We start from the raw sequence: 24,456 nt of genomic DNA, 5'->3' as shown, positions 1-24,456 counted from the left end.
CCCCAGCCCGTCAGTCCAGTACTCACCTCGCGGGTTAAGCACGTAGAAGGCTGTCTCATCGCCACCGCGATTGCTAGCCGCCCAGGCATAGACACCAGCATCCTCAAGGCGCACGGCTGGCAGCATCAGAGCCGTGCCCTCCACCCGCGCACCTTCCGGCAGCTCCCCCTCCAGCTGTGAGGACATCAGGGATCAGCACCCATAGGGCGCCCATCCCTGCCTTCCCATAGCCTCGTGTCCCCGCATCCCTGCTCACCTTGCTCCAGCTGATCTCAGGCTCGGGGAAGCCCGATGCCTAGCAGGGCAGGACGGCTGCCGAGCCCACCGACACCTCCTTCACCTCTGGCTGCCCGGCGATGTGTGGGGCAGCTGCGGACAGACAGAGCCGTCACCCCTCATGTGGGGGTTGGGGACACCCTCCCCACACCAAGTCCCCATCTGCACTCACCCTGCACGTGAAGGATGACGTGGGACTGCACGGTGCCCACAGAATTGGTAGCAGTGCAGCGGTACTGCCCCGCGTCCGCCCGCTCCACCCGCTCGATGGTCAGGGTGCCGGCACGAACCAGCACCCCCGGGCGGATCCGGCCCCCTACTTTGCTCCAGGTGACGTGGGGTTGTGGTCCGCCCAGCCCTACGCAGTCCGACTCCACCTCTGTGCCTGCCAGCACCGTCTGCACCGCCGTCCGGATGTTAATCAGGGCCCTGGGCAGAGCTCGGAGGGGGGCACTGGATGATCTTGGGGGCACCCTGGGCAAGGGGAGGCACTGTAGGATCTGGGGAGGCAACCAGCAAAGTGAGGGACTGGGGGTACCAGGGTGCCCATGGGGAGAGGTGGGAAGAAACAGTGTCCATGGGTACAGGGAGATGAGGGGTTCTGGGGTACCCATGAATATGGGGAAATAGGGGGGGTACCAAAGTGCATGGGGAGAAACAGGGAGCATTGGGGTGCCGATAGATGTCCAAGGGAGAGACGAGGGGTACCAAGGTGCACATGGATGGGAGGAGATGGGAAGCACCAGGGTGCCTGAGGGCAACAATCAGAGAGATCAGAGGGTAGCGGGGCACTAAGGGGAATGGGAAGAAATAAGTGAGTGTTGGGGTGACTATAGACATGGGAAGAAACAGGAATACTGTGGTGCCTGTAGGCATACAGAAATCGGGGAACCAGGCTGCTGCAGAGCATGGGGAGAAAGTGGGTATGCCAGGGTATCTGAGGGCATGGGGAAAATAAGGGGTATCAAAATGCCCAGGGGCATGGGGAGGGACTGGGGTGCCTACAGGGAGAAAACAATGGTACTCAGGGGCATGGGGTGATGAGGGTACCAGGGAGCCCATGGCAAGAGCAGGCAGACTCAGCAAGTGCCCATGGGTAATGTTCGGGGGAATGAGGAGCACTGGAGTATATGGGGCTGGGGTCAGCAGATGCCTGTGGGTGCAGCAGAGGCTCGGGGCAGTGAGGTGCTGCCGTTTGCAGGGTCAGGTCAGTGTGCTCCTACCCTGCACAGCGAGCGTGGCCCTGTCCTCCGCCTGCCCACCCGGAGCGCTGGCGCGGCACACGTACACCCCCTGCGCCCCTTGTGTCAGCTCTGGGATCCTGCGGGACACAGGGCACACACTCAGTTGTGGGACCCATGGGGCACTGCCCGCACCCCACACCGCCCTGCCCTGCCTCACCGCAGCACCCCGTCCCGCACGCTGTGCCGGGGGGGCAGCTCCCCGCCGTCCTTCAGCCACTCCAGGCGCGCCCGCGGGTCCGACGCGCTGCAGGCGAACTCAGCCATGCTGCCCACCCCTCTCACCAGGCTCCCCGGTGTCACCCGCACGGCCAGGGGACCGCCGCCGTCACCAGCACCATCACCTGCGTGGGATGTAAAGGTGACACCGGGCACGGCGGGCAGCCCCAGTGCAGTGCGGGGCACCCCGGCACTCACCGTGTACAGCGACGCGGGCGAAGGTCTCGGCTCTGCCCACACGGTTGGTGACCAGGCAGCGGTATGTGCCGGCGTCGGCGGGCAGCGCGGGGCTGATGCGCAGGAGGCCGGCACGGGGCACGGCACGGGGGGACAGGCTGCTGTTGAGCTTGTCCCAAGTGTAGAGCAGTGGCGGGGTGCCGTGGGCCAGGCACTGCAGCTGCACCGTGTCGCCCGCGCGCACCGCGCTGTCCTCCGGTAAGCTTGTGGCGTATGGCGGGGCTGTGGGATGGAGCCGTCGGCACATTGTGAGAACAGGATGGGGATGAAGGTGTCAGTGTCAGCGGGAGGGTGTGGGTGGGGTGGAGATGGAGCAGTGCTGGGGTGGGTGAGAGATGGATGAATCCGAGAGGAAGGAATGGATGGAGGGGTGTGGATGAAGGTGGATGTGTGCAGGGATGGGTGCAGGGATGTAACTGAGAGAAAGGGATGAATGGAGAAAAGAGAGCAGGGAAGGACAAGACGTGGAGCGATCTCCAAGGAATGGATGAGGGGGAAGGTAGATGTGTGTGGGGATGAGTGCTTGGATGGACGTGTTACAGACATGTCCAAGACAAAGGGATGGACAGAGTGTCAGCTGAGGTGGATAAGCGATGGCTGGGTGAAAAACGGATGGAGTAGCGAGCAGCAAAAGAGAGAACTGCGCAGATGAGAGTTAAAGGATGGATCCACGAGGAAAATACGGATGTGAGCAGAGATGGACGTACACACGGCTGAGTGCCAGGATGGATGAGTTGTGGAGCGATGGAAGAGAGCGAGTAGAAGCAGAAAGAGCTGTATGCAGGGATGAGCGCTGGGATGGCCAAGAAACAGGTGGCCACTGGATGGAGAGGAGTGCGAGCACAGATGGTGAGATGATGAGTGCAGAGATGGACAAGGCAATGGAAACATCGAGGGGGAAGGGATTGGTGAAGGTGTCCATAAAGAACTGGAGAAGACAATGAATGCTGAGATGGACAAGTGAGGATGGATCTACGTGAGAGGAGTGTGAGAAGCGAAGGGGAAGGACATGAGCAGATCTGGAAGGGATGGACAGACAGACGGAGGAAGAGCAGCAAAGGGTGAGCGGGTGACGGAGGCGGACCCGTGCTGCACCGACCACAGCCCCTTACTCTCCACATCCAGGGTGACGAAGACCTCGGTGAAGCCGGCGGGGCTGCTGGCATTGCAGATGTACTGGCCCGAGTCCTGCTGCGCCACACGGGGGATCACCAGGGTGCCATTCACCACGCGGTGCTGCCAGGGCAGCGGTGCCCGCAGCTTCGACCACTCGATCCTGGGCTCAGGCTCACCTGCAGACATGTCACCCCATGTCACCCGGGACAGGGGGTCCAGGCAGGTGCCCATGGAGGCCGTCCCCACCCCGTACCTGTGGCCGAGCAGTGCAGCGTGGCAGTGTCCCCAGCCACCACTGTGATGGTGGGCGGTGCGGTGACCCTGGGGGCCCCAGGGTGCCTCTGTGCCGTCTCCACGCTGACGTCTACGCGAGCTTGTGCCGAACCCAGAGCACTCTGTGCTGTGCAGATGTAGGTCCCAGCATGCTCTGGTTTGGCTGGTGAGAACTGGCAAGGGGAGAGAGTGGGTAATGAGCACCTGACACATCCTGGAGTACACAGCAGCGCGGGATGCCCCACTCACCTGCAGCACGGCCTGGCTGTCCATGTGCAGCAGTGTCTGGTGCTCCACCTTCTGCCGTGAGCCCAGTCGGCTCCAGCGCACCAGGGGCCGTGGCTCACCCCGGCCCAGGCACTCCAGGCTGAGAGATTTGCCCTCCTTCACCGTCACAGGGCCTGGTGGCATCACTGACACTGTGGGGGCACCTGGAGAATGGGGAAGGTGTCAGTGTGGGGATGGGCATGGGGACATCGCCACCTGAGAGGCGCCTGGAGGACACCATCATGGCCATGGGGACACTGCTACTCTAGAGGCAGCTAGAGCACGTGGAGGACATCACAGGGATGCAGGTGGAGGAACAGGCACCCCAGGAGCACCTGGAGGATATCTGCATAGGGGCATAGACACCACCACCCCAGGGGCACCAGAAGCTTGATAAGGATGTCAGTATAGGGATCAGGACACCACCACCCCAGAAGCATCTGGAGAACATCCCAAAGGGAGAGGGACAGGATCACTACCACCCTTCAGGCACCAAGGCCATAAGGGGATGGGGACACCACCAGCCCAGGGGTGCCTGTAGCAAAACAGAAGACATCAGCACAAGGATAAAGACATCAGAATGGGGATGGAGACACCACGAACATCCTGGGGGCACCAGAAGCATACGGGGGACAACAATATGGGGACAAGAATGGAGACACATCATCCTAAGAGCATGTGGAGCACGAGGAGAAAGTGGGGACAGAGATGGGGACACCCAGCCATCTTGTACCTTGCACCAGGAGGTTGACAACGCTGCTGGCAACGCCAAAGCGGTTGGAGGCCACGCAGTGGTACGCACCCTGGTTGCCCACATGGGCACCAGCGATGGAAATGACAGAACCATTGGCACTGATCTTCACATTGTCTGGGCAAGGAGAAGGATCAGAACCTGGGCCACCGCGGGGACCATGCTGGGGCCACCCAAGGGACCACCGTACCTTGGAGGTGTTGGCCAGGTCCCATCCGCCAGGTGATGTTGATGGGCCGAGCACCATCATGGATGCGGCACTTAAAGGTGGCATCCTCACCCGGGGCCACAGCCATGCTGTGCGGGTCGATGGAGATGATGGGGCTCTGCAGGCCTGCAGGGACAAGGGACAGGGAAGCCACCGAGGTCACCCGCGCTGCCCCTGACACCAGTGCTCCTCTCTGCCTTGTGGCTGCACTCACGGTAGCTGGAGCTGTCGCGTGAGGTGACGGTGACAACGACAGTGGCCTCACGGGAGGTGCTGCCCAAGTCTGCCCGGCACACGTACTCGCCTGAGTCGGCCACGGAGAGCTGTGAGAGCCTCAGGCGGGACCCCGACATCTGGGGGGATTGCAGTGGGTGGCATCAGCTGGACATGCGGGGCCACCAGCCTCTGCCCTGCCACCTCCCCACCTACCTGGTGCTTGGCTGGGAGGGACCCGCCACGCTTGTACCAGGTGAAAGTGGCCTGGCCCTGGTCGGCGACCACGCAGTCAAGGTCCAGGGTCTGTCCCTCGGTGACGGAGGATGCTGAGGACTCAATGCGGATAGGCGGCGTGACACTGGAGGCTGCACGGGCAGAATTAAGAGTAAGGTCCCTCCCAGCACCAGGGACCAGCACGGTCCCCATGTCCCCATCCACAGAGTGGCACTCACAGTGGGAGGGGCCGGCATCATCATCAATGGTGACAACGAGGGACGTCTCCTGTGTGACACCTCCCGTAGTCACCCGGCACACGTATTCGCCCGAATCGGCCGCCGACACCCAAGGTATGCGCAGGCGGGTTCCTGACACCTGTTGGGCACACAGTGGGGACATGTCAGGACCAGAGAGTGGGGGACAGAGCAGGATTTTGGGATGACCCCCCATTCCCCATGCCCTACCTGGTGGCCGGCAGGCAGGGAGCCACCACGCTTGTACCAAGTGACAGTAGTGGGACCAGATCCTGTCACCACACAGTTGAGGTCAAGGGTCTGTCCCTCGGCGATGGCAGAGGACGAGGACTCGATGTGCACAGGCTGGGAGGCTCCAGGGGCTGGGGACAGGAAATGGGGGCATTCAGCACCATGGTGGCATATGTCTGTCCCCAAGTGCTGCACTCTAGCTCGCACTCACAGTAGTAGGTGCCAGCACTGCTGGGCACGGTGACAATGACAGAAGCCTCCTGTGTGGCAGTCCCCAGGGTGACCCGGCACACATACTCGCCCGAATCAGCCACTGACACCTGGGCGAGGCGCAGGTGGGTGCCTGACACCTGTTTGGACGCGGCGGGGACATGTCAGTGCCAGCGAGCAGCGACAGTACAGGGTGTGGGGCTGAGCCCTCTAAGTGACACCAGCCCCTTGCATCCTACCTGGCTGTTGGGGGGCAGAGCCCCGCCACGCCGGTACCAGGTGACTTGGGGGTGGCCCTGCCCGGCCACCATGCAGTTGAGGTCCAGGGTCTGTCCCTCAGTGACGGAGGCGGACGAAGTCTCAATCCTCACAGGTGGCGTGACGCCCACAGCTGGGGAGCAGAGGGGTCAGCGGCCACCCCTCAGTCACGCCCCTGTGTCCCCTCCCAGTCCCCATTCCCAGTACCATATGAGGAGCCAGCACCAGTCTGGATGGTGACAATGAGGGATGTCTCATGTGTGACGCTGCCTGTGGTCACCCGGCACACGTACTCGCCCGAATCGCCCGCTGACACCTGGGGGATGCGCAGGCGGGTGCCCGACACCTGGGAGAACACACATCAGATGAACACCTCGACACCCCAAAACCCTTCTTTCTGCCTCAAAGTGCTCCCCTGACATTTCCACCTACCTGGTGCTTGGCTGGCAGAGACCCACCACGCTTGTACCAGGTGACGGTGGCCTGGCCCTGGCTGGCTACAATGCAGTCAAGGTCCAGAGTCTGTCCCTCAGACACAGAGGATGACGAGGACTCAATGCGTACCGGGGGCGTGACACCAGAGGCTGGGGATGAGAGCAGCATAGTCACCCCACGAGGACACGTAGTACATGGTCCCATATCCCCATCCCTTTCCAGTCCCCACTCACGGTAGGAGCCGGCCCCGCTGGGCTGGATTGTCACCATGACGCTGGCTTCCTTGGTGGTGGCCCCGCTGCTCACCCTGCACACGTACTCGCCTGAGTCGGCCGCTGTCACCTGCAGCAGCCGCAGCCGGGAGCCAGACACCTGTGGAGAGGGGACAGGGGGTTACTGGAGCCAGCGTGGGACTGCTGGGACTTGCACCGGGATTTGTAGGTTTGCACAGGGGCTCTTTTGCCTTGCAAGGAGACATCTGGGCCTGCATGGAGCCAGGAGAGCTTGTATGGGACCATCTGGGCTTGCTCAAGTGCCATTTGGTCTTGCACAGCACAATGCATGCATATGGCCACTTGAAACTGCCTGGATGCCAACTGGGCTTGCATGGGATCATGGGGCATTGGATGGTGCCACCTTAGATTATGTGGGACCATTTGGGTTTGCACAAATGCCATTTCTGCTTTGACAGGACCAACCCAGTTTGCACAGGGCTGGTTTTGCCTGAGGACATCTGGGCTCGCATGGGGACATTTGAGTTTGCCTGGGGACATCTAGGCTTGCACATAACCATATAGCCTTGCACAGGGCCATAGATCAACCCCAACCTTCACTATCTTAGGGACAGTCCCCTCTACATCCCCTACCTGGTGCCTGGCCGGCAGGGACCCGCCACGCTTGTACCAGGTGACAGTGGCTTGTGCAGGGCTGGCGATGACGCAGTTGAGGTCCAGGGTCTGTCCCTCGGTGACAGTGGAGGATGAGGACTCAATGCGCAGCGGTGTTGTGCCACCTGGGGCTGGGGACCGAGATGGGAGAGTTAGAGACAGCATTGTGCACCACCACGTGTCCCACCTAGGGGCATCAGGATCCTGGGAAGACACCAGAAGCAGGACCCAGAAGCTGTGCCATGCTCCCAGCTGCTAGGGACACAGCGGGCGTTCAGCTCCATCCCTCCCTGCTGGGTGCTTTCTCCATGGCTGCATGGCAGCTCTGCACCCCTACAGGTGTGCCTACAGCGCTGTCCCCAAAACTGTTACTAGGTGGGATCCAGTAACAGTGAACTCAGAACGAGTACGCACATTGGTTGGCAGCTCCAGGGAGTGTCACCCACCCACAGGTAACATCGCTGTTCCTACCCTGTCCCCACTCACGGTAGGAGCTGGCCCTGCTGGGCTGGATTGTCACCATGACGCTGGCTTCCTTGGTGGTGGCCCCGCTGCTCACCCTGCACACGTACTCGCCTGAGTCGGCCGCTGTCACCTGCAGCAGCCGCAGCCGGGAGCCAGACACCTGTGGGGAGGGGGCAGGGGGACACTGAACTCCATGTGGGGCTGTTTGGGCTCGCATGGGGACACCTGGCCTTGCATGGGACCACGGGTCAAACCCACCCATCGCACTCTGAGGACACTCCCCTCTGCATCCCCTACCTGGTGCCTGGCCGGCAGGGACCCGCCACGCTTGTACCAGGTGACAGTGGCTTGTGCAGAGTTGGCAATGACACAGTTGAGGTCCAGGCTCTGTCCCTCAGTAACGGTGGAGGATGAGGACTCGATGCGCAGCGGTGTCGTGCCGCCTGAGGCTGGGGACAGAGACAAGAGGGTGACATTGTGTCGATGGCTGATCCCCACTGGCAGCAGCACACGAGAGCCGTCTCGGTGCTGCAGCACATGGGTACAGAATGTGGGCAGTGCCACCCCCAGTCCCCACTCACGGTAGGAGCCGGCCCCGCTGGGCTGGATTGTCACCATGACGCTGGCTTCCTTGGTGGTGGCCCCGCTGCTCACCCTGCACACGTACTCACCTGAGTCGTCCGCTGTCACCTGCAGCAGCCGCAGCCGGGAGCCAGACACCTGCAGGGGGACAGAGGGACGTAGGAGCTTGCAAGGGGCTGCTGGGGCTTCCATGGGGCCGCCTGGGCTTGCACAGTAACAACTGAGCTTGCAAAGGACATGAATCATTCCCAGCCTTCCCCACCTTAGAGAAAGACTCTCTGACATGCCCTACCTGGTGCCTGGCTGGCAGGGTCCCGCCGCGCTTGTACCAGGTGACAGTGGCCTGCGAGGGGCTGGCGATGACACAGTTGAGGTCCAGGGTCTGTCCTTCAGCCACGGCGGAGGAGGACGCCTCAATCCTGACGGGAGCCTGGCCACCTGAGGCCGGTGGTCCTGGAGGGGAAGGGAATGATGACTGGATGATGACACGACACCTGGGCCACCCACGGCCACCCGCAATGCAGAGCCCAGCCTCACCATAGGACAAACCAGAACTGGACACGACGGTGACGATGACAGAGGCCTCCCGGACACTGGTCCCCGAGCTCGCCCGGCACACATACTCGCCTGAATCAGCCACGGTGACGTGAGGGACACGGAGACGGGACCCTGATACCTGGTGGGGACACATCAGTATCAGAAAATGGAGCACAGGGCAGCTTTTGGGGCAGCCTTCTGTTCCCTGTGCCCTACCTGGTGGCCTGCAGGCAGGGAGCCACCGCGCTTGTACCAGGTGACGGTGACATGGCCGGATCCTGCCACCACACAGTCCAGGTCCAGGGTCTGTCCCTCAGTCACAGAAGGTGATGAGGATTCAATGCGCACAGGTGGTGCAGCTCCTACAGGAATCAAGGTGGGCTGTAGGACCAGCAGGCACCCAGGGCACCCCAAAACTGTCCCCAAACCCTGAGGCATCCCCAAAGCGGCATTCCCAACCCTTACCTGGCACCACCACCACCTCGATGCTGGCGCGAGCCGTGCCGGCAGCACTGGTGCCCACACAGAGGTAGATGCCACCGTCAGCGACAGTGATGGAGGGAATGAGCAGCGTGGCGATGTCAGTGCGCTCAGAGCGGGACTGCAGCATGGGGATGGGGTGAGTGATGCCCGGGGCATGCCACCAGATCCCAGAGCACTGCTGGGTACTGCAGCCAGCTCACCTGGGGCGGCAGAGTGCCACCCTGCTTCTCCCAGGAGATGGTGGCAGTGGGTGACCCCGACACACGGCAGTACAGCCGCACTGTTGAGCCCTCCTGCACCTCCGTCCGCTCTGGGCTAACCTGCACCCTTGGCTCATCGGCACCTGTGGGCAGCATGCTTTCAATGCCAGCACCAAGATGGGGACATCAAGGACATCAAAGGGCGCTGGGGATTGGGATGCAATGCTCACCTTGCACACGAAGGTAACCCCGTGCCATGTCCTGCCCAGCGCTGCTGCGTGCGCGGCATGCGTAGTGCCCCTCATCGGAGGGCTCGACAGCACTGAACCGCAGTGTGTCACCCTGGACAACCGCTCGTGGTGGCAGCGCACCTGCAAGGACATGGGCACCACGTCACCCCCACTGCATCCCTCAGCCCGGTCCCCACGTCCCCACGCGTGGTGAGCACCTACCGAGCCACTCAAGGGTGGGCGTAGGGCTGCCGGTGGCCACGCAGCGGAACTCGGCCGGCTGCCCCAGTGCCACGCTCAGCTGCGCCGGCTCCACACTGGCGGTGGGGGCGGTGGCAGTGGCAGCTGTGGTGACACGTGGTGGGGGCTCAGGGTGCGCTGGTGCCCTCCGGGGGGTGGCACAAAGCAGAGCAACGGCGTGGTGTGGGGTAAGCGGTGGAGCCCGGCATGCAGCAGGCAGGGGGTGTGCGTGGCCCCAAACGGGTCCCCCTGCGGTGACTTACCCGGTCTGTGCCCCTCCATAAACTCAACAGGTCCATAATACATCTGGGTCTTTGAAGGGGCTGCAAGGGGAGGGTCAGATTTAAGTTTGGTGGGGCCCATCACCCCAGTGTCTGGGTTCCAGCTTTTCCAGAAGGAGCTTTCACCAAAAGGACACTCGGGGCTCCCACTGCTCAGCCCCTGCCCATTTGGAGGTGCCCCTCAGGGCTTTGGGAGGAGGAGGAACGCACCCTGGACATAGAGCGTGGCTGTGCCCTCGTCCATGTCCAGCATGTTGGAGCCAGTGCATACGTAGACACCGGCGTCCTCAGGCTGCACATTGCGGATGGTGAGGATGCCGTTGAAATCCATGGCGCGTGATGGCAGCGTCCCGTGGTTCTGCCGTGTCCACACCAGGGTGTAGGCAGGGGACTGGGGGAGGACAGGGAGTGAGGAGGCACTGAAGGGTGCTTGTAGGACCCACATGGTTGGATGGGCACCCAGGGGTGTCTGTGTGCCCTGCATGACACCACGGGGACCCACACGGGCACCTAAATGTGTTTCCACTCCCAGGTGGACACCCAGAGGTGTCTGTGTGCCATACACTGCTGCGTGGGGGTGTAAGGGTTTCTCTAGGATCTTTATGATCTGGTAGACACCCAAGGGTGTCCCTGAAGCCTAGGTCCAGGTAGGTGCCCAAGGGTGTTTGTGTGTTCCTGTGGCCATGTTGGTGCCTAAGGGTAGCTGTATGGTGATGTGGGCACCCACGAGGCTTGAAAGACCCAGAGAGCACCCATGGGTGTCCATGTTTCCCAAATGATCCAGAAAGCACTCATGGGTTCCCTGGTCCCCTTTGAGACCTACTGAGCTCCCAGGGCTGCCCATGCTCCCTGCTCACCTTGCTCTTAGCTGTGCAGATGAAGGTGACATCAGCCCCAGGCTTCACTCTCTGCACCCTCTTCTCCTCCACAGTGACGGTGATGGGCTTGCTGGGGGTCTCTGTGCACAGACAAGAGGGTGAGCCCCATCCCCACCCTCACCCCTGGTCACTGCGCCGCCACCCACCATGCCCTACCGGTGACGATGACCTCGGCACGGCTGGTGTTGCTGTGCTGCAGGTTGCGGCAGGAGCAGACATAGACACCGGCCTCAGAGGGTTGGATGTTGGCAAAGTGCAGCTCCTCACCTGGGGGCATGAGATGGGTGAGACTCCCATGTCCCCATCCTTATGTCTTGTCCTCATCCCCTTCCCCATTCCTTGTGCCTGTCCCTTCAATCCCTTGTGGCTGTTTCCAACTGTATGCAACCCCATTCCTACCCTATTCCTGTCCCATTCCTTCTCCCCATCACTGCCTCCACTCCCATCCCCATCCCAGGACCTTGCCTTGCCGCCGGCTCTGTGCACTACTGGGCAGGGGCCGCCCATCCTCCCGGGACCAGTGGTAGTACAGGGGGGGCTCCCCACTGGCCTGGCACCGCAATGTGACCGCACTGCCCTGTGGCACCGCCGTGCGCGGTGGGTGGACACGGACTGCAAGCAGGGATGGAGAGCCCAGCGGGATACAGGTCTGGCCCCGCACAGTGGGGTCCCCTGTGTAGCCTGGAGCACACCTGTGGGGTACACGAGGAGAGGATTAGGGGATGATATTGGGATGGGGATATCAGGGTGAGAATATGACAATGCTTAGATGAGGATGTTGGGGTGAGGATATGGGGGAGGGAGATCAGGATGGAGGCACCGGGGTAAGAGATACGCAGGTGAGGATGTGACAATATTGGGGTGAGGAGGCTGGAGAGGGGATAAAGGCTGATGACATTGGGTTGAGAAATCGAGGTGAGGATGTTGGGGCAAGGATATGGGAACAACAGATTGTGCACATTGGGGTGGGGATACTGAGATGGGGCTACTGGGGTGTGGATGTTGGAGTGCAGATATTGGGGTTGAGATACAGGAGGAATATTGGATTGGGATAATGATATTGGAGTGGGAATGTTCAGGTGGGGATGCAGGGATGAGAATATAGGGGGGGACATCAGAATGGGGATATTGAGGTGATTTTATGTGGATCGTGATACGGGGATGGAGATTTGGGGGTGGAAATGATAAATGTGGTGAGGGCATGAGTATAGAATATATTGTGAACATATCGTGGTGAGGACAATCAGGTGAGGATATCAGGATGTGGACAGGGGGTGGGGACGTCCAGGTTGGTTATTGGGGTGGGAATATTGGGATGATGACGTAAAGGTGAGCACATCAACGCAGGTACGCTGAGGTGCAGATGTCAGAGTGGGTGAGGACACAGGGGTGGGCATATCGAGGTGGGCATATCGGGGTGGGCATATCGGGGTGGGCATATCGAGGTGGGCATATCGGGGTGGGCATATCGGGGTGGGCATATCGGGGTGGGCATATCGAGGTGGGCATATCGGGGTGGGCATATCGGGGTGGGCATATCGAGGTGGGCATATCGGGGTGGGCATATCGGGGTGGGCATATCGGGGTGGGCATATCGAGGTGGGCATATCGGGGTGCTCACCGCTCGCAGTACTGCCCCGTGTATCCTGGCGCACAGGCGGTGCAGCGATACCCGCCACCTCCCAGGCTCTCACAGGTCCTTGAGAACCTGCAGGGACAGCAGGGCAGCATGGGGCCGTCCCCCCCCCCGTGCCCACAGCCCCCAGCACTCACTGGTTCTCCGGGTGCAGCAGCGGGCAGGCGCAGGGCTGGCAGTCCTCAGGCGTGCCAGCGGTGGCATCCCCGTAGAAGCCAGGCGCACACTGATCGCAGAAATCCCCCGCCGTGTTGTGCAGGCAGCCCTGTGGGGCACACAGCAGCGGAGGGACGGCGCTGGGAGGTGCCCCCAGCACCCCGAAGCGCTGCGTGCCACCAGCAGCCCGCCCAACTCACGGAGCAGAGGCCGCTCTCGGGATGGCAGCTGTCGGAGTGGCCGTTGCACTCGCACAGCTCGCAGTGCCCCAGGTACAGGCCGCCCCCGGTGCGCGTGTAGCCGGGGGCACAGTCCTGCGGGGCAGAGGAAGGCAGGGTCAGCGCCATGGCCACGTACGGGGCACCGGGCCAGCAGGCCTCGCAGGCCCGGCTCACCTGGCAGGACAGGCCCCGATAGCCCGGCGGGCACCGGCACTCCTCCACCTCTGGTGCCGGGGGCAGGCCGGGCCGGGGAGGCACGGCTGTGTCCATGCTGAGGGCGGCGATGGCGGCCCAGGCCGTGCTGCTGGCGTAGGTGGCACGGATGAGGATCTCGTCAAGGTCAGCCAGTGCCATCATCAGGTGCTCCCGCGTGGCCGGCTGTCCGTCCGGCCGCTGCCAGTGGTGCTGCGGGCAGGGGGTGGTGGTGTCAGGGGGTGTCAGGGGGTGGTGGTGTCAGGGGGTGTCAGGGGGTGGTGGTGTCAGGGGGTGATGTCAGAGGGGCATCGCCTCGGCGCACCGCTCTGGAGCATGAGGAGCAACTGAGCTCAATCTTCCTACCTCCCGGAAAATGATCTCGAAGGCACGCGGCGTGCGGGGCGGCAGCTCGGGCTGGTAGGCCACCAGTGTGATGTCGTTGCCCTGTGGGTGAAGGGGGGGTCAGCACATCCCACTGCCAAACAACCCCCCCCCTGTAATCATCTACTGACCGTGATCTGGATGTCGGCATCAGGCAGGGGACCTCCACGGCCCCCTGGGGTGTAGGTCAGGGTGTAGCGGAGCCGCCCGCCGTAGGAGCCCACCTGTGGTGGGATAGAGGTGGTGGGAACTGGGGGGGCTGGTGTGTGGGCCCCCGCTCAGGGCAGCAGGCAGGGGGGGGGAAAGGGGCTGCCAGTGGGAAAAGGATGTGGGGAGGTGGGGGATGGGAAGGGAGACGGGGAAAAGGAAGGGAAGGGAAAGAGGACGTGGAAAGGGGAAGGAAAAAGTGAAAAGATAAAGGAATAAGAAAACAAGGAGAAAGGAAAAAGGGGGGAAAGGAGGAAAAGAGAAAAAAGGGGAAAAGGGAAATAAATAGGGGGAAAAGGGAAAAAAAGGAAGGACAAACAAAAAAAAAAGAAAGAAGAAAGGAAGGAGAATGAAGAAAGAAGGAGAAAAGAAAAATGAGAAAGGAAAGAAGGGGAAAGGAAGGAGGAAGAAACAAAAAAAGGAAAATGAAAAAGGAAACAAGAGAATCAGAAGAATAGAAAAAAGTCAGAAAACAGGAAAGTAAATTAGAAAGAAAAGAGGAAGAGGAAAGGAAGAGAAAAAGCAATAGAAAAGGAAAAAATGGAAAAGATAATGGAGAAGAAAAAAAAGGGTAGAGAAAAGAGCAAAAGAAGAAGAGAAAGTGAAAATGGAAGAAGAAGAAAGAAAGAAGAGAAAACGAAGGAGAGAGGAGGAGGCACTGGGAGTCCTCACCACAGCTGAGCAGCTGGGGCCAGAGGTCCCCACCAGCCCCGGGGAGGGGATGCCCACAAGCCGTTACCTTGTCGCCCAGGTAGGGCTGGGGCAGCTGCCAGTAGTAGGACTCGGGGGACAACTCCCCAAAGCGCCCATAGGTGAGCTGAGGCCCCTGGGTGCCCATCTCCACGCTGAAGCCGGTGGCCACGCGGGTGCTGCGCTGCCGGTTCACCAGCGCAAAGCCCTGCCAGCTCCCAGCAGCAAATGGAGTTCGCACCTGTGGGACGGGTGGCTGAGTGCCTCGGGGACACCGGGTGATGGCAGGGACCTGCGGGGCCCGTGCAGATGGGGGACTCACCGTGTCGCGGGTGTAGGAGGTGCTGGTGCAGTGCTGCACGATGCCCATGCAGAAGCAGGGCTGGCAGCCTGCTGGGTTTTCGGCACTCAGGTGGAAGTGGTGGGGGCGGCAGGTGGCACAGTGTGGGCCTTCCACATTGGCCTGTGGGATGGGGCAGGTGACGCTGTCGTCCCCATCCCAGTACGGGGACAGGGTGCAGCACGGGGATGTGGCTCACCTTGCACTGGCACAGCCCACTGGCATCACACCGCTCACTGGTGCTGCCCCGCATGTCACACTGGCACTGGCCACCAGCAGCTCCTGGCTCTGGGGGTGGCAGGGTGGGAAAGAAGTTAACAAGGGTTCCCAGCATCAGCACGGGGACACCGCGCATTCCCCTCCCCAAGGCTCACCACGGCACAGCTCTCCCCGCAGTGGGTCCCCCACGTAGCCAGACAAGCACCTTTGAGGAAGGAAGAAATAAGGCAGTGAGAGGGATCCTCAATACCCCCATGCACCTCCTTGCCACCACCATCCCCTGCACCTCTCACAGAGCCGCCCGGTGTGTCCTGGAGGACAGGCGCCGCATGTGGGCTGCCCGTCTGTGTCTTCAAAGCAGCTCCTGCATGGGACAGGGGGACAGGGTGATGGGTAAGTCCCAGCTGACAGCCTTGGGGATACAAAGGGGGCTGGAGAGCACCTACTGGCTGTCAGTACGGGGACCATGGCACGGGCAGGGGCGGCAGTCGCCTGGGGTCCCGCGGGTGGCATCGCCGTAGTAGCCAGGCTGGCACTTGTCACACTGAGCACCCTCCGTGTGGTCCCGGCAACCCTGGTATCGTGGGGAAAGGATGATGCTGGCACAACAGAAGGGTCCCCACTGTGTCCCCCGCACCATCCCCACAACAGCACGTGCTCACCTGGCACTCGCCGGTCTCAGGGTGGCATTCAGTGGCATGCCCATGGCACTGACAGCGCTCACAGGTGCCCAGGTAGAGCCCGCTGGTGCTGCGTGAGTAGCCCACGTCGCAGTCCTACAGGGACAGGAACGGGTGTTGGCCACCAGCTGCGTCCCAGGGCCGTGGGGAAGGTGGGGAGCTCACCTGGCACGAGGGGCCGCGGTAGCCGGGGGGGCAGGTGCAGTCTTCCACCTCCAGTGCCGGCGGCCGGCCAGTGGCATGGGGCACAGCCACATCCAGACGGACATCGGACAGCCTGCAGGGCGAGACAAGACGTTCCCACCGCCCTTCCTGCACGCCCCCCGTCCCCAGGCAGGGTCACCTGCCCCACTACCTGCTCTCTGTCGGCTGCTCTGAGTACGACGCGCGGATCATGAGGACGTCGATGTTGGCCAGGGCCATCAGGAGGTGCTCCCGGGTGGCATCGCGCCCATCTGCTCTGCGCCAGGCGTGCTGCTGGCACAGCCCCGTGGTGACCAACACATCCTCGGAGTCCCCACACCCACCCCAGGGGGACATCGGCTCTCACCTCACGGAAGGGCACGGTGATGGTGGTGGGGACACCGAGCGTGGGGCTGGTATTGGAGAAGTACTTGAGGGAGATCCCGTTGCCTTGCAGCAGGACATCGGGCTGGTGCTGCAGTGGCTGGGCACCCGCCGGTGCGTGGTGTGTCACCGTGTACTTCAGCTCACCCCCGTACGACGTCACCTGCACAGGGACAGGGCTCAGCCGGGCTCGGGGGCACCCAGCATTCCCCCTGTCCGTGCTGCGGCACCTTGTCTCCAGTGAAGGATGAGGGCAGCACCCAGAAGTAGACGTCACGAGGCAGCGTGTGGAAGTCTGAGAAGATGAGTTCCCCCGGGGCAGCAAAGCGCGAGCCCTTGATTGCTGTCCTCGTACCCGCCAGGTTGGCCAGGTGCAGCGGTGCCACCTCCTCAGAGGTGACACGGACCTGCAGCAGTGGGGGGACGGGGCCATGGGCACCCATGTTGGGGTACAGCATGGCACACATAGCACGGCACAGTGCAACACAGCGTGGAACAATGTGGCACTGCACAATGTGGCATGGCACAACACAGTGCAGCACAGCAGGCGCACGATGGCACGGCACAACATGGCACAACACGGCACAACACCGCCTACCTGATCGCGGCTCCAGGAGGAGCTAGCGCACTGCCGTGAGACGCCCATGCAGAAGCACTTGAGGCAGCCATCGGGGTTGGCATCACTCAGGTGGAAGGTCCCCACGGCGCACTCATCACACTGCCGCCCCGTCACGTTGGGCTGCGGGAGGGGGGTGGGGATTGGGAAACTGGTGGCATTGGCGATGGGGAAAACCGCAGGGGACCGGACTGGGTGCAGGGGGAAATAGAGCGGGTCCAATGGGAGTCAGGATCGGGTGCCGCGGGGCTGGGGCTGGCAGACACCCACCTTGCAGCGGCACGTGCCACCCACCGCGTCCTTGCCTCCACGTGCGTCACATTTGATGAGCTCCTGGCCTGTGGTGAGAGGAGGGTGAGAGCGGGCAGAACCAGTGGGGATGGAAGGGACGTGAGGGACACTCACCGATGCGGGTGCACTTGCCGCCAGGCTGGATGGGGTTTCCCTCATAGCCCGGGGCACACCTGTGGGGAACACGGGCTGGTGGGAGGAAGCCGGGGGGGAGACACTCGGTCACAGATGGCGCTTTGCCCCCACCCTGCACACCCACCTCTCACAGCGGCGACCAGCATAGCCAGGGGCACAGGCGTCACAGGTGGCCTGGCCATCTGTGTCCAGGAAGCACGATTCAGAGAACCTACAGTGAGAGGACGGTGATGTGGGGATGGAGACACAGGACCAGGATGTGGCGCCAGGACTCCCAGGGCGGCACCCACCTGCGAGCCGGCTCCGTGTAGGGGCAGGGGCAGGGGCGGCAGGCAGTGGCCGTGCCCTGTGTGGCATCACCAAAGAAGCCAGGTTTGCACTTCTCACACTGGGGACCCTCGGTGTTGTGCTGGCAGTTCTGGGGGGCGGCACAGGGCTTAGCAGCACTGTCCCACAGTCAAGCTGCTGTCCCCCACATCCCCATCCTCACCAGGCAATGCCCGTAGACCTGGTCGCAGGTGCTGGAGTGGCCGTGGCAGCTGCAGCCGGAGCACGTCCCCAGGTAGGGGCCCTGCGGCACCCTCTCGAAGTTGGCAGCACACCGCTGGCACGACAGCCCCGTGTAGCCCACAGGGCACCTGAGGACAGAGTGGTGTGACGGTGGCACTGCAGAGGTGCCACAACTGGTGGGAGCACTGCTTTGCCAGTCACCTGCACTCCTCAACATCCCCAGCGGGTTCCAAGCCAGTGTCCCTGGGGCCAGTGACATCCATGGCCACGTCGCTGAGCCCCACGCTGGCCATGCGCCCATCATACACCGCCCGCACCAAGATGCCTTCCAGACTCTGCAACACCATCAGCAGCAGCTCCCGGCTCACTGGCGCACCTGTCTCATCTTCCCAGTTGTCCTGCCGGGGGTGGTGACAGCGATGTCACCAAGCAGTGCCACCTGTGACCACTGGTAACGGTTAGCACCTATCCCCAGTACACCCACCTCAGTGAAGGGGATGCGGCGGCGGTTGAGGACATCGGGCTGGGTGGCCCTGGCATGGGCCCGGAGTTGGCGGCCGTGGCCCTGCAGCAGCACATCGGGGCGGGGGGCTGGCTCGGGGGGCCCTCGGCCCAGCCGGTAGCGCACGCCATAGCTCAGTGCTCCCCCATAGGCATCCACCTGGCAGCAGAAGAATGGGGTCAGCGGTGGCAATGGGATGTCCCCCAGCCCCACTGCTGTCCCATAGCGGTCACCTTGTCACCCAGGAATTGGGCTGGCAATGCCCAGAAGGCATCGAGGGCCAGGAAGCGTCGGGACAGGTCCAGCAGCTGGAACTCCTCGGTGGCCACGTCCACGTGCAGCTGGGTGGCTGACAGGGCCGGCACGGATGGGGCCGATGGCACCGTCACATTGACACCTGCGGGAAGAAACTCAGCTCTGCACATCCCCAGACCCCGTGCCCCTCCCCGCCATCCCCATCACTCACCCTTGAAGTCATCGGGGCGATCGAAGCTCAGCTGAATGCGGTGGCGGTGGCGGGCGGTGGCGTGGCAGGAGGAGGTGACGCCGAAGCAGAAGCAGGGCAGGCAGCGGGACGTGCCCGTCACCTGGAAGTGGCCTTCAGGGCAGGGACCTGCAGGAAAGGGTGGGATGCGGGTGAGGGCTCAGGGATGGGGTGGGATGGGATGGGGCAGTGGCAGCAGCCGGGGACGCTCACCGGGGCGCGGGGTGACGGTGAGGACGCTGTCTGGGATGCCAAAGACCATGCCACGGGTGTTGATGGCCTCGCAGGTGTAGGCGCCCTGGTCGGCTTCCTTCACGTCCCGGATGGTCAGCGTGCCCTGCCCGCCCTCGCTCACGATGGACACCCTGCACAGCAGGTCAGTGCACCGCACGCCCAGCACGTGGCACCAGCACGTCCCCAAACCCCGCACCCCTCCAGCACTGCGTGCTCCAACCCCGCCCCCAGCAGAAGCCCCCCCCCCCGACAAAGCTCCTCCCACTGCGGGCCACACCCAGCCAAAGCCCCGCCCCCGGCATCCACCCACCTGCGGCTGGCGGGGATGCTGCCCCAGTTGAGGCGCCAGGTGATGATGGGGGTGGGCACACCGGTGGCCACGCAGGTGAAGCTCACCGTCTGCCCCGGCACTGCCCGCACCGACTCCTGCGGCGGCGTCACCACCTGCGGCGGCACTGCGGGGGCACGTGAGTCAGCCCCAGCGGGGAGACCTGTGTCAGCCCCACCCAGCACCGTGCCGCGCTGCAGTGCCCGTGTCCCCAGGTGCCACTTACTGCAGCCGACCTCGTCGGAGCGGTCGGGGCAGTCGGGCTCCTCGTCGCAATGGTAGCTGGCGGGGATGCAGGCACCGCTGACCACGCAGCTGAACTGGTCGGGGCGGCAGGGCATGCCGGGCACCTTGGTGGCTGTGGGGACATCGGCCGTCAGGCAGCGCCGTGCCGCGTGTCCCCACGCCCCGCGCCACACTCACGGCAGCCGGTCTCATCCGAGCCGTCCCCGCAGTCGTTGTCCCCATCGCAGCGCCACAGCTTCAGGGCGCAGTGCCCATTGCGGCACTTGAACTCGTTGGGCTCACAGGGCGACGGGGTGCCTGGGGGGGGGAAAAGGGGAGTCAGCGCCCGCAGGGCCACCGCCGCCATCCCCGCTCCCCGGCCACTCACCGCAGCCCTCCTCATCGCTGCCATCGGCGCAGTCGCGCTCACCGTCGCACAGGTAATCGCGGGGCACGCAGCGCCCGTCGGCACAGGGGGTCTCAGCAGGGCGGCAGCCGTGGGGCGGCGGTGGGGGGCGGCGGGTGCCGGTGGAGGTGGTGAGTGCCGGGCGGGTGGTGACGGCGGGGCGCGCCGTGCTGGTAATCACGGTGCTGGGGGAGGGCTCGGCACAGCCCTGCTCGTCTGACGCATCGTGGCAGTCAGGCCGGCGGTCGCAGCGGTACTCGCGGGCGATGCATTCACCGCTGCCGCAGGAGAACTCCAGGGGGCTGCAGGGGCGCAGCTGGGGGGTCACTGCAGGGGGAGAGCAGTGGTTGGGACAGGGGGTCCCCAAAGTTCAGGTGATGCGCAGCCACCGTAGGGCATCGGTGACAAAGAGGGGCTCGAGGCGCGCTGGCACGCCGCGCCCTGCGGCGAGGTTATGGGGGTCCCCAGCCCACCCCCCCGCTCACCAGCCCCCAGGCGCCGGAACTGGAAGCCAACGGGTGAGGTGACGTAGGAGGCGATGGAGCCGGCGGTCACCACGCTGCGCAGAACGGCGCCAATCTGCGCCTCGTCCCCATTGCCCTCGGAGCCCACATCCAACTCCACAAACACGCTGCCCTCCAGCTCCCTGTGGGCACAGGGTCAGCACCGCCCCAGGGCCCCTGCAACCCCCCAAAGTGCCCCGTGTCCCCTATATCCCCATATCCCCCAACATCCCAGAGCCCCCAAACCTCCCCTGCACCCTGAAACTTTGCATCCTTCCCAAACCACCCCGTTCCCCCAAACCACCCCATCCCCCCATACCTCCCTGTCCCCCAAAACACCTCAAACCCCAACCACAGCATACCGACAAAACTCCCCTGCATCCCAAAACTCCCCATCCTTCCCCAACCACCCCTGCACCCCAAGCCCCCCACCATCCCCGATTTTACCATCCCCCCAAATATCCCTGCACCCAGACTCCCCATCACCCCGTCCTTCTCTGCCCCCCAAACATCCCCATCCCTCCTCCACTCCCCCAGTACCCCAAACCTCCCCATTCATCCCCAAACATCCCCCGCTCCTCCCAAGCATCCCAGTCCCCAGACCGCCCTGCACCCCAAATATTTCCCAAACCTTCCCCCTCCCCCAAGCCCCCCCTATGACCCACTCACTTGATGAACACCACGCTGACCATCTGCTCCCCAGGGATCTTGTAATACTCTGACTCCAGCTGATTTGGGAAGAGATACGGGGTCACGGCGTGCCCACCTGAATGCCCCCCAACCCCACAGCCCCCCAACCCCTCACCGTGTCCACCACAGCCTGGGACACCTCATGGAACTCCTCTGAGGTGGGGTCCTCCAGGCGGGGGCTGAAGTCGATGCTGTGGGTGAAGTTCACCAGTGCCCGGAAATAAACTGCGGGGGGAGTGCAGGAAAGGGGGAGGGTGTCGGCACCCCTAAAACACCACCTTTTGGCACCCCCAGCACCAGCCCCCCTGCTGCCACAGGAAAGAGTGAGAGTCCTAAGAGTGCCACTTACTGATCGGGGGGTCATCCTCGGGCTCGGCCACCACCATGCCCGCCGGGGGGGGCACGGCTGCTGCCGCCGAGGGGAGAAGGAAGAGGAGGAGAGGAGGAAGGAAAGCGGAGAACAGACAGAGCGTGAGCGCAGAGCAGTGTGGCGATGTCACCTGGCGGTGCCACCCGGCGGCGTCCCCTTACCGGTGGGTGCCAACGCCACGCCAGGCACCGGGGGCCCCCCGGCCACCAGAGCCACGTCGCCACTGCCGAGCTCCCCGCTGCCATCTGCAAAAAGGGACACGGTGAGCAGCTGGAGGACACACATCCCCCCCTCAGGTGCCACCCAGTGCTGCATTACCTGCAGACGCTTCATCCGCCAGCAGGTCCTCATCATCGGAGAGCTGTGCGTAGTAGCGCCGGCGCCACGTGCTGCCCACATGGTCGGCCACTGTGTCCTCGGGGAAGGAGCTCTCGGCCGGGACCCCGGCGGCCCAGCACACCTGGGGGGGTCACAGCCATCACCGCAGGGCCACGTCGCCGGGCTCCCCCCGCTGCCGGCCGGGCCGCATAGCTGTGTGCTGCGGTCACAGCGGGTGATGGAGGGGGGCTGTGTGTGTGTGTGCAGGGTGGAGGGATGAGCTCATCGCCCCCCCGGCTCCGCTCGCCGCCCACCACCGCATTCCTGCACCCGGCACCGCCACGCAGGGCTGCACACAGCACATCGTGTGTGTGTGTGTGTGTGTGTGCGTGTGCACTGCAGCGTGCCATCACGTTGCACGAGCAGCGGCACCCAGCGCGGCGCCGGGGGCAGCGAGGGCCGGACCCCCCCGCAGGCTGGCCGGGAGGAATCCGTCGGGGCAGCACTTTGCTGTGCAAACAAGAGCGGGTGGATTAAGCGGGCACTCTGCACGGGGCCCGGGTGGGGTGGGGGGAGATTTACCCATACAATGGGTGCGAATGGCCCCCCCACTCCTCTGCACGGCACAGACAGCGGCGCCCCAAAATAACCCGGCAGTGGGGGGGGGATGCTGTTGGGTGGGGAGGGCTGCAGCCGGGGAAACTGAGGCACGAGGCCGTGCTGTGCATGTGCTGAGCTGTGGGCGCCCTGCTGCTGCTCCCCGTGCACGCACCGGCCCGGGGCTCTGCCCTCATCGGCGCGCACACAACTGTGGCCGCTCTGCCCCCACGGGTGGGAGCCGCTCCCCCCCCAACCCCCCACCCCCGCCCCACCCCAGCTGTCCGGCGGCGGGTCCAGACGCCAGCAGGGCGCGGAGGGGGGGGTGGGGGGCCGTGTCCCCTCTCGGGTTTCCGGAAGCGGGTCGGGCTCACGCCCGGCCGGACACCGCCGCTCACATTTTCCATCTGCCGTCCCACAGTCCTGCCCGGAGCCGCGGCCGGGCCTGGGGGAGCGGGAGAGGAGGAAGAGGAGGAAGCACCACCCCGCTGTCACGTCCGCCGGCGCCACGTGCGGCTCCGCTCGACGCCCCGAAGCGGGGAGGCCCCCCCCCCCCGCCGCCCCCAGCCGGGCTCTCGACGCCCGGCGAGGAAGAGGAGGAAGCGGGGGGTGACGCAGCACAGGAAGGCCGGGCCCGGAGGGGCCGGGAATAATAACCGGGGGGGGGGGGGATTATTAATAGCCGCCCCCCCCCCGCCCCATTGTTTCCCCAAGGCCAAGAGGTGGTGTTCCCCCCCCGCCCGCCCGCCCCGCTTCCTCCCGAGGACCGAGGGGGGGGGGGGCACAGCTGGACGGGACCCCCCTGGCGGGCCAACAGCTGCGTGACCCCCCCTTGCCCCCCCCGCGATATGGGGGCGAAACAGCTGCGGGTGGGAGCGCTCGGCCGGGGACACGGGGGGGTAACGGAGTGGGGGGGGGGGCAAGGGGGGGGCGCATTCCTCCCTGCTCGGCATTGCCTAATTTATCCCGATTCGGGCCCCCCCGCCCCGCGCGGCCCGTCCGGGCCTTCTTTGGCCATATGAACGGACCCCCCCGTGTGTCCCCCCCCATCCTCACGGGGGGGGGCCGTGCCAGCATGGCCCCGAGCAGAAAGGAGCTCTGTTCTCCGCCCCGGGCACAGTCCCAGCCCCACAGCTCCCCCCCAACACACACAGGCACGGGGGGGGTACCAAAGCGCCTTCACGCCCCCCCCCACCAGACGGGACCCCCCCACAGCGCCCCCAGGGCGTATTTCGGGAGGGCTATTTTTGCATTCCTCCGTCACCCGGTAAATATAGAGCGGGTGCGACTTAAGGGAGGGGGCAGCGCCCCAAAAGTAGCGAGACCCCCCTCCCCCGCGGGGTCACGTGGGGACGACGCGAGACCCCCATTCCTAAACGGGACGGGACCCCGCGGGGACCCCACCTCCTCTCCGGGACCGCGCCGCTCCCGGCCCACGCGGGACTCCATTCCCCCCCCCACCTCAACCCGGACTCCAACCACTGGACGGGACACGGCCCGGTGCCCCCCCCCTCCCGGTGCCGCCCCCAGACTCACTCCGAGAGCCGCGAGCAGCAGCAGCGCCGCGGGCACCGGCCGCCCCATCGCCCCGCTCCGCTCCGGCCCCGCTCCGCGCCCCGGCCCCGCTCCGCCCCGCCGCGCTGTGCCTCTGGGCGGGGCCGCCGGGAAACGCGCCCACGGGGGAACGGGGAGCGGGATGGGGGCGTGGGGTCAGAGAGCCGGGGCCGCGTGGGGACACCCGGCCGTACCGACACGGGGCTGCGC

At 64.1% G+C, this 24,456-nt stretch overlaps 1 protein-coding gene across 1 annotated transcript; it reads right to left on the bottom strand.

Annotated features, from left to right (window-relative positions):
• Window positions 1-31: 31 nt before the first annotated feature.
• On the bottom strand, window positions 32-24,374 carry HSPG2 (heparan sulfate proteoglycan 2). The gene is made up of 74 exons (XM_085242097.1): window positions 24,229-24,374; window positions 22,096-22,237; window positions 21,939-22,022; window positions 21,523-21,632; window positions 21,387-21,445; window positions 20,700-20,860; window positions 20,197-20,541; window positions 20,007-20,126; window positions 19,810-19,941; window positions 19,566-19,710; window positions 19,235-19,386; window positions 19,004-19,150; window positions 18,771-18,934; window positions 18,520-18,696; window positions 18,237-18,433; window positions 18,016-18,163; window positions 17,816-17,943; window positions 17,650-17,736; window positions 17,505-17,563; window positions 17,370-17,437; window positions 17,082-17,222; window positions 16,714-16,890; window positions 16,467-16,646; window positions 16,272-16,390; window positions 16,082-16,193; window positions 15,899-16,012; window positions 15,683-15,810; window positions 15,523-15,600; window positions 15,392-15,441; window positions 15,217-15,305; window positions 15,000-15,140; window positions 14,727-14,918; window positions 13,912-14,004; window positions 13,763-13,843; window positions 13,379-13,609; window positions 13,184-13,297; window positions 12,965-13,092; window positions 12,813-12,899; window positions 11,652-11,883; window positions 11,348-11,453; window positions 11,171-11,271; window positions 10,524-10,704; window positions 10,296-10,355; window positions 10,015-10,137; window positions 9,793-9,933; window positions 9,563-9,705; window positions 9,345-9,480; window positions 9,096-9,241; window positions 8,880-9,018; window positions 8,635-8,795; window positions 8,342-8,480; window positions 8,058-8,209; window positions 7,767-7,920; window positions 7,275-7,426; window positions 6,642-6,780; window positions 6,406-6,557; window positions 6,181-6,319; window positions 5,955-6,106; window positions 5,717-5,855; window positions 5,485-5,636; window positions 5,257-5,395; window positions 5,018-5,169; window positions 4,803-4,941; window positions 4,571-4,714; window positions 4,363-4,497; window positions 3,612-3,793; window positions 3,343-3,535; window positions 3,086-3,265; window positions 1,935-2,195; window positions 1,678-1,861; window positions 1,500-1,597; window positions 449-715; window positions 257-369; window positions 32-174 (listed from the first exon to the last, which is right to left on the bottom strand). The coding sequence occupies exons 1-73, from the start codon at window positions 24,274-24,276 to the stop codon at window positions 296-298; spliced, it is 10,215 nt and encodes a 3,404-aa protein (XP_085098223.1). The 5' UTR covers window positions 24,277-24,374; the 3' UTR covers window positions 32-174; window positions 257-295.
• Window positions 24,375-24,456: the final 82 nt, after the last annotated feature.

Source organism: Meleagris gallopavo, chromosome 23 (genome assembly GCF_905368555.1).
Source record: "Meleagris gallopavo chromosome 23, MGAL_WU_HG_1.1, whole genome shotgun sequence".
NCBI lineage: Eukaryota > Metazoa > Chordata > Aves > Galliformes > Phasianidae > Meleagris > Meleagris gallopavo.
The sequence above is the reverse complement of the archived record's forward strand: the minus strand, read 5'-3'. Positions and strand labels throughout refer to the sequence as shown.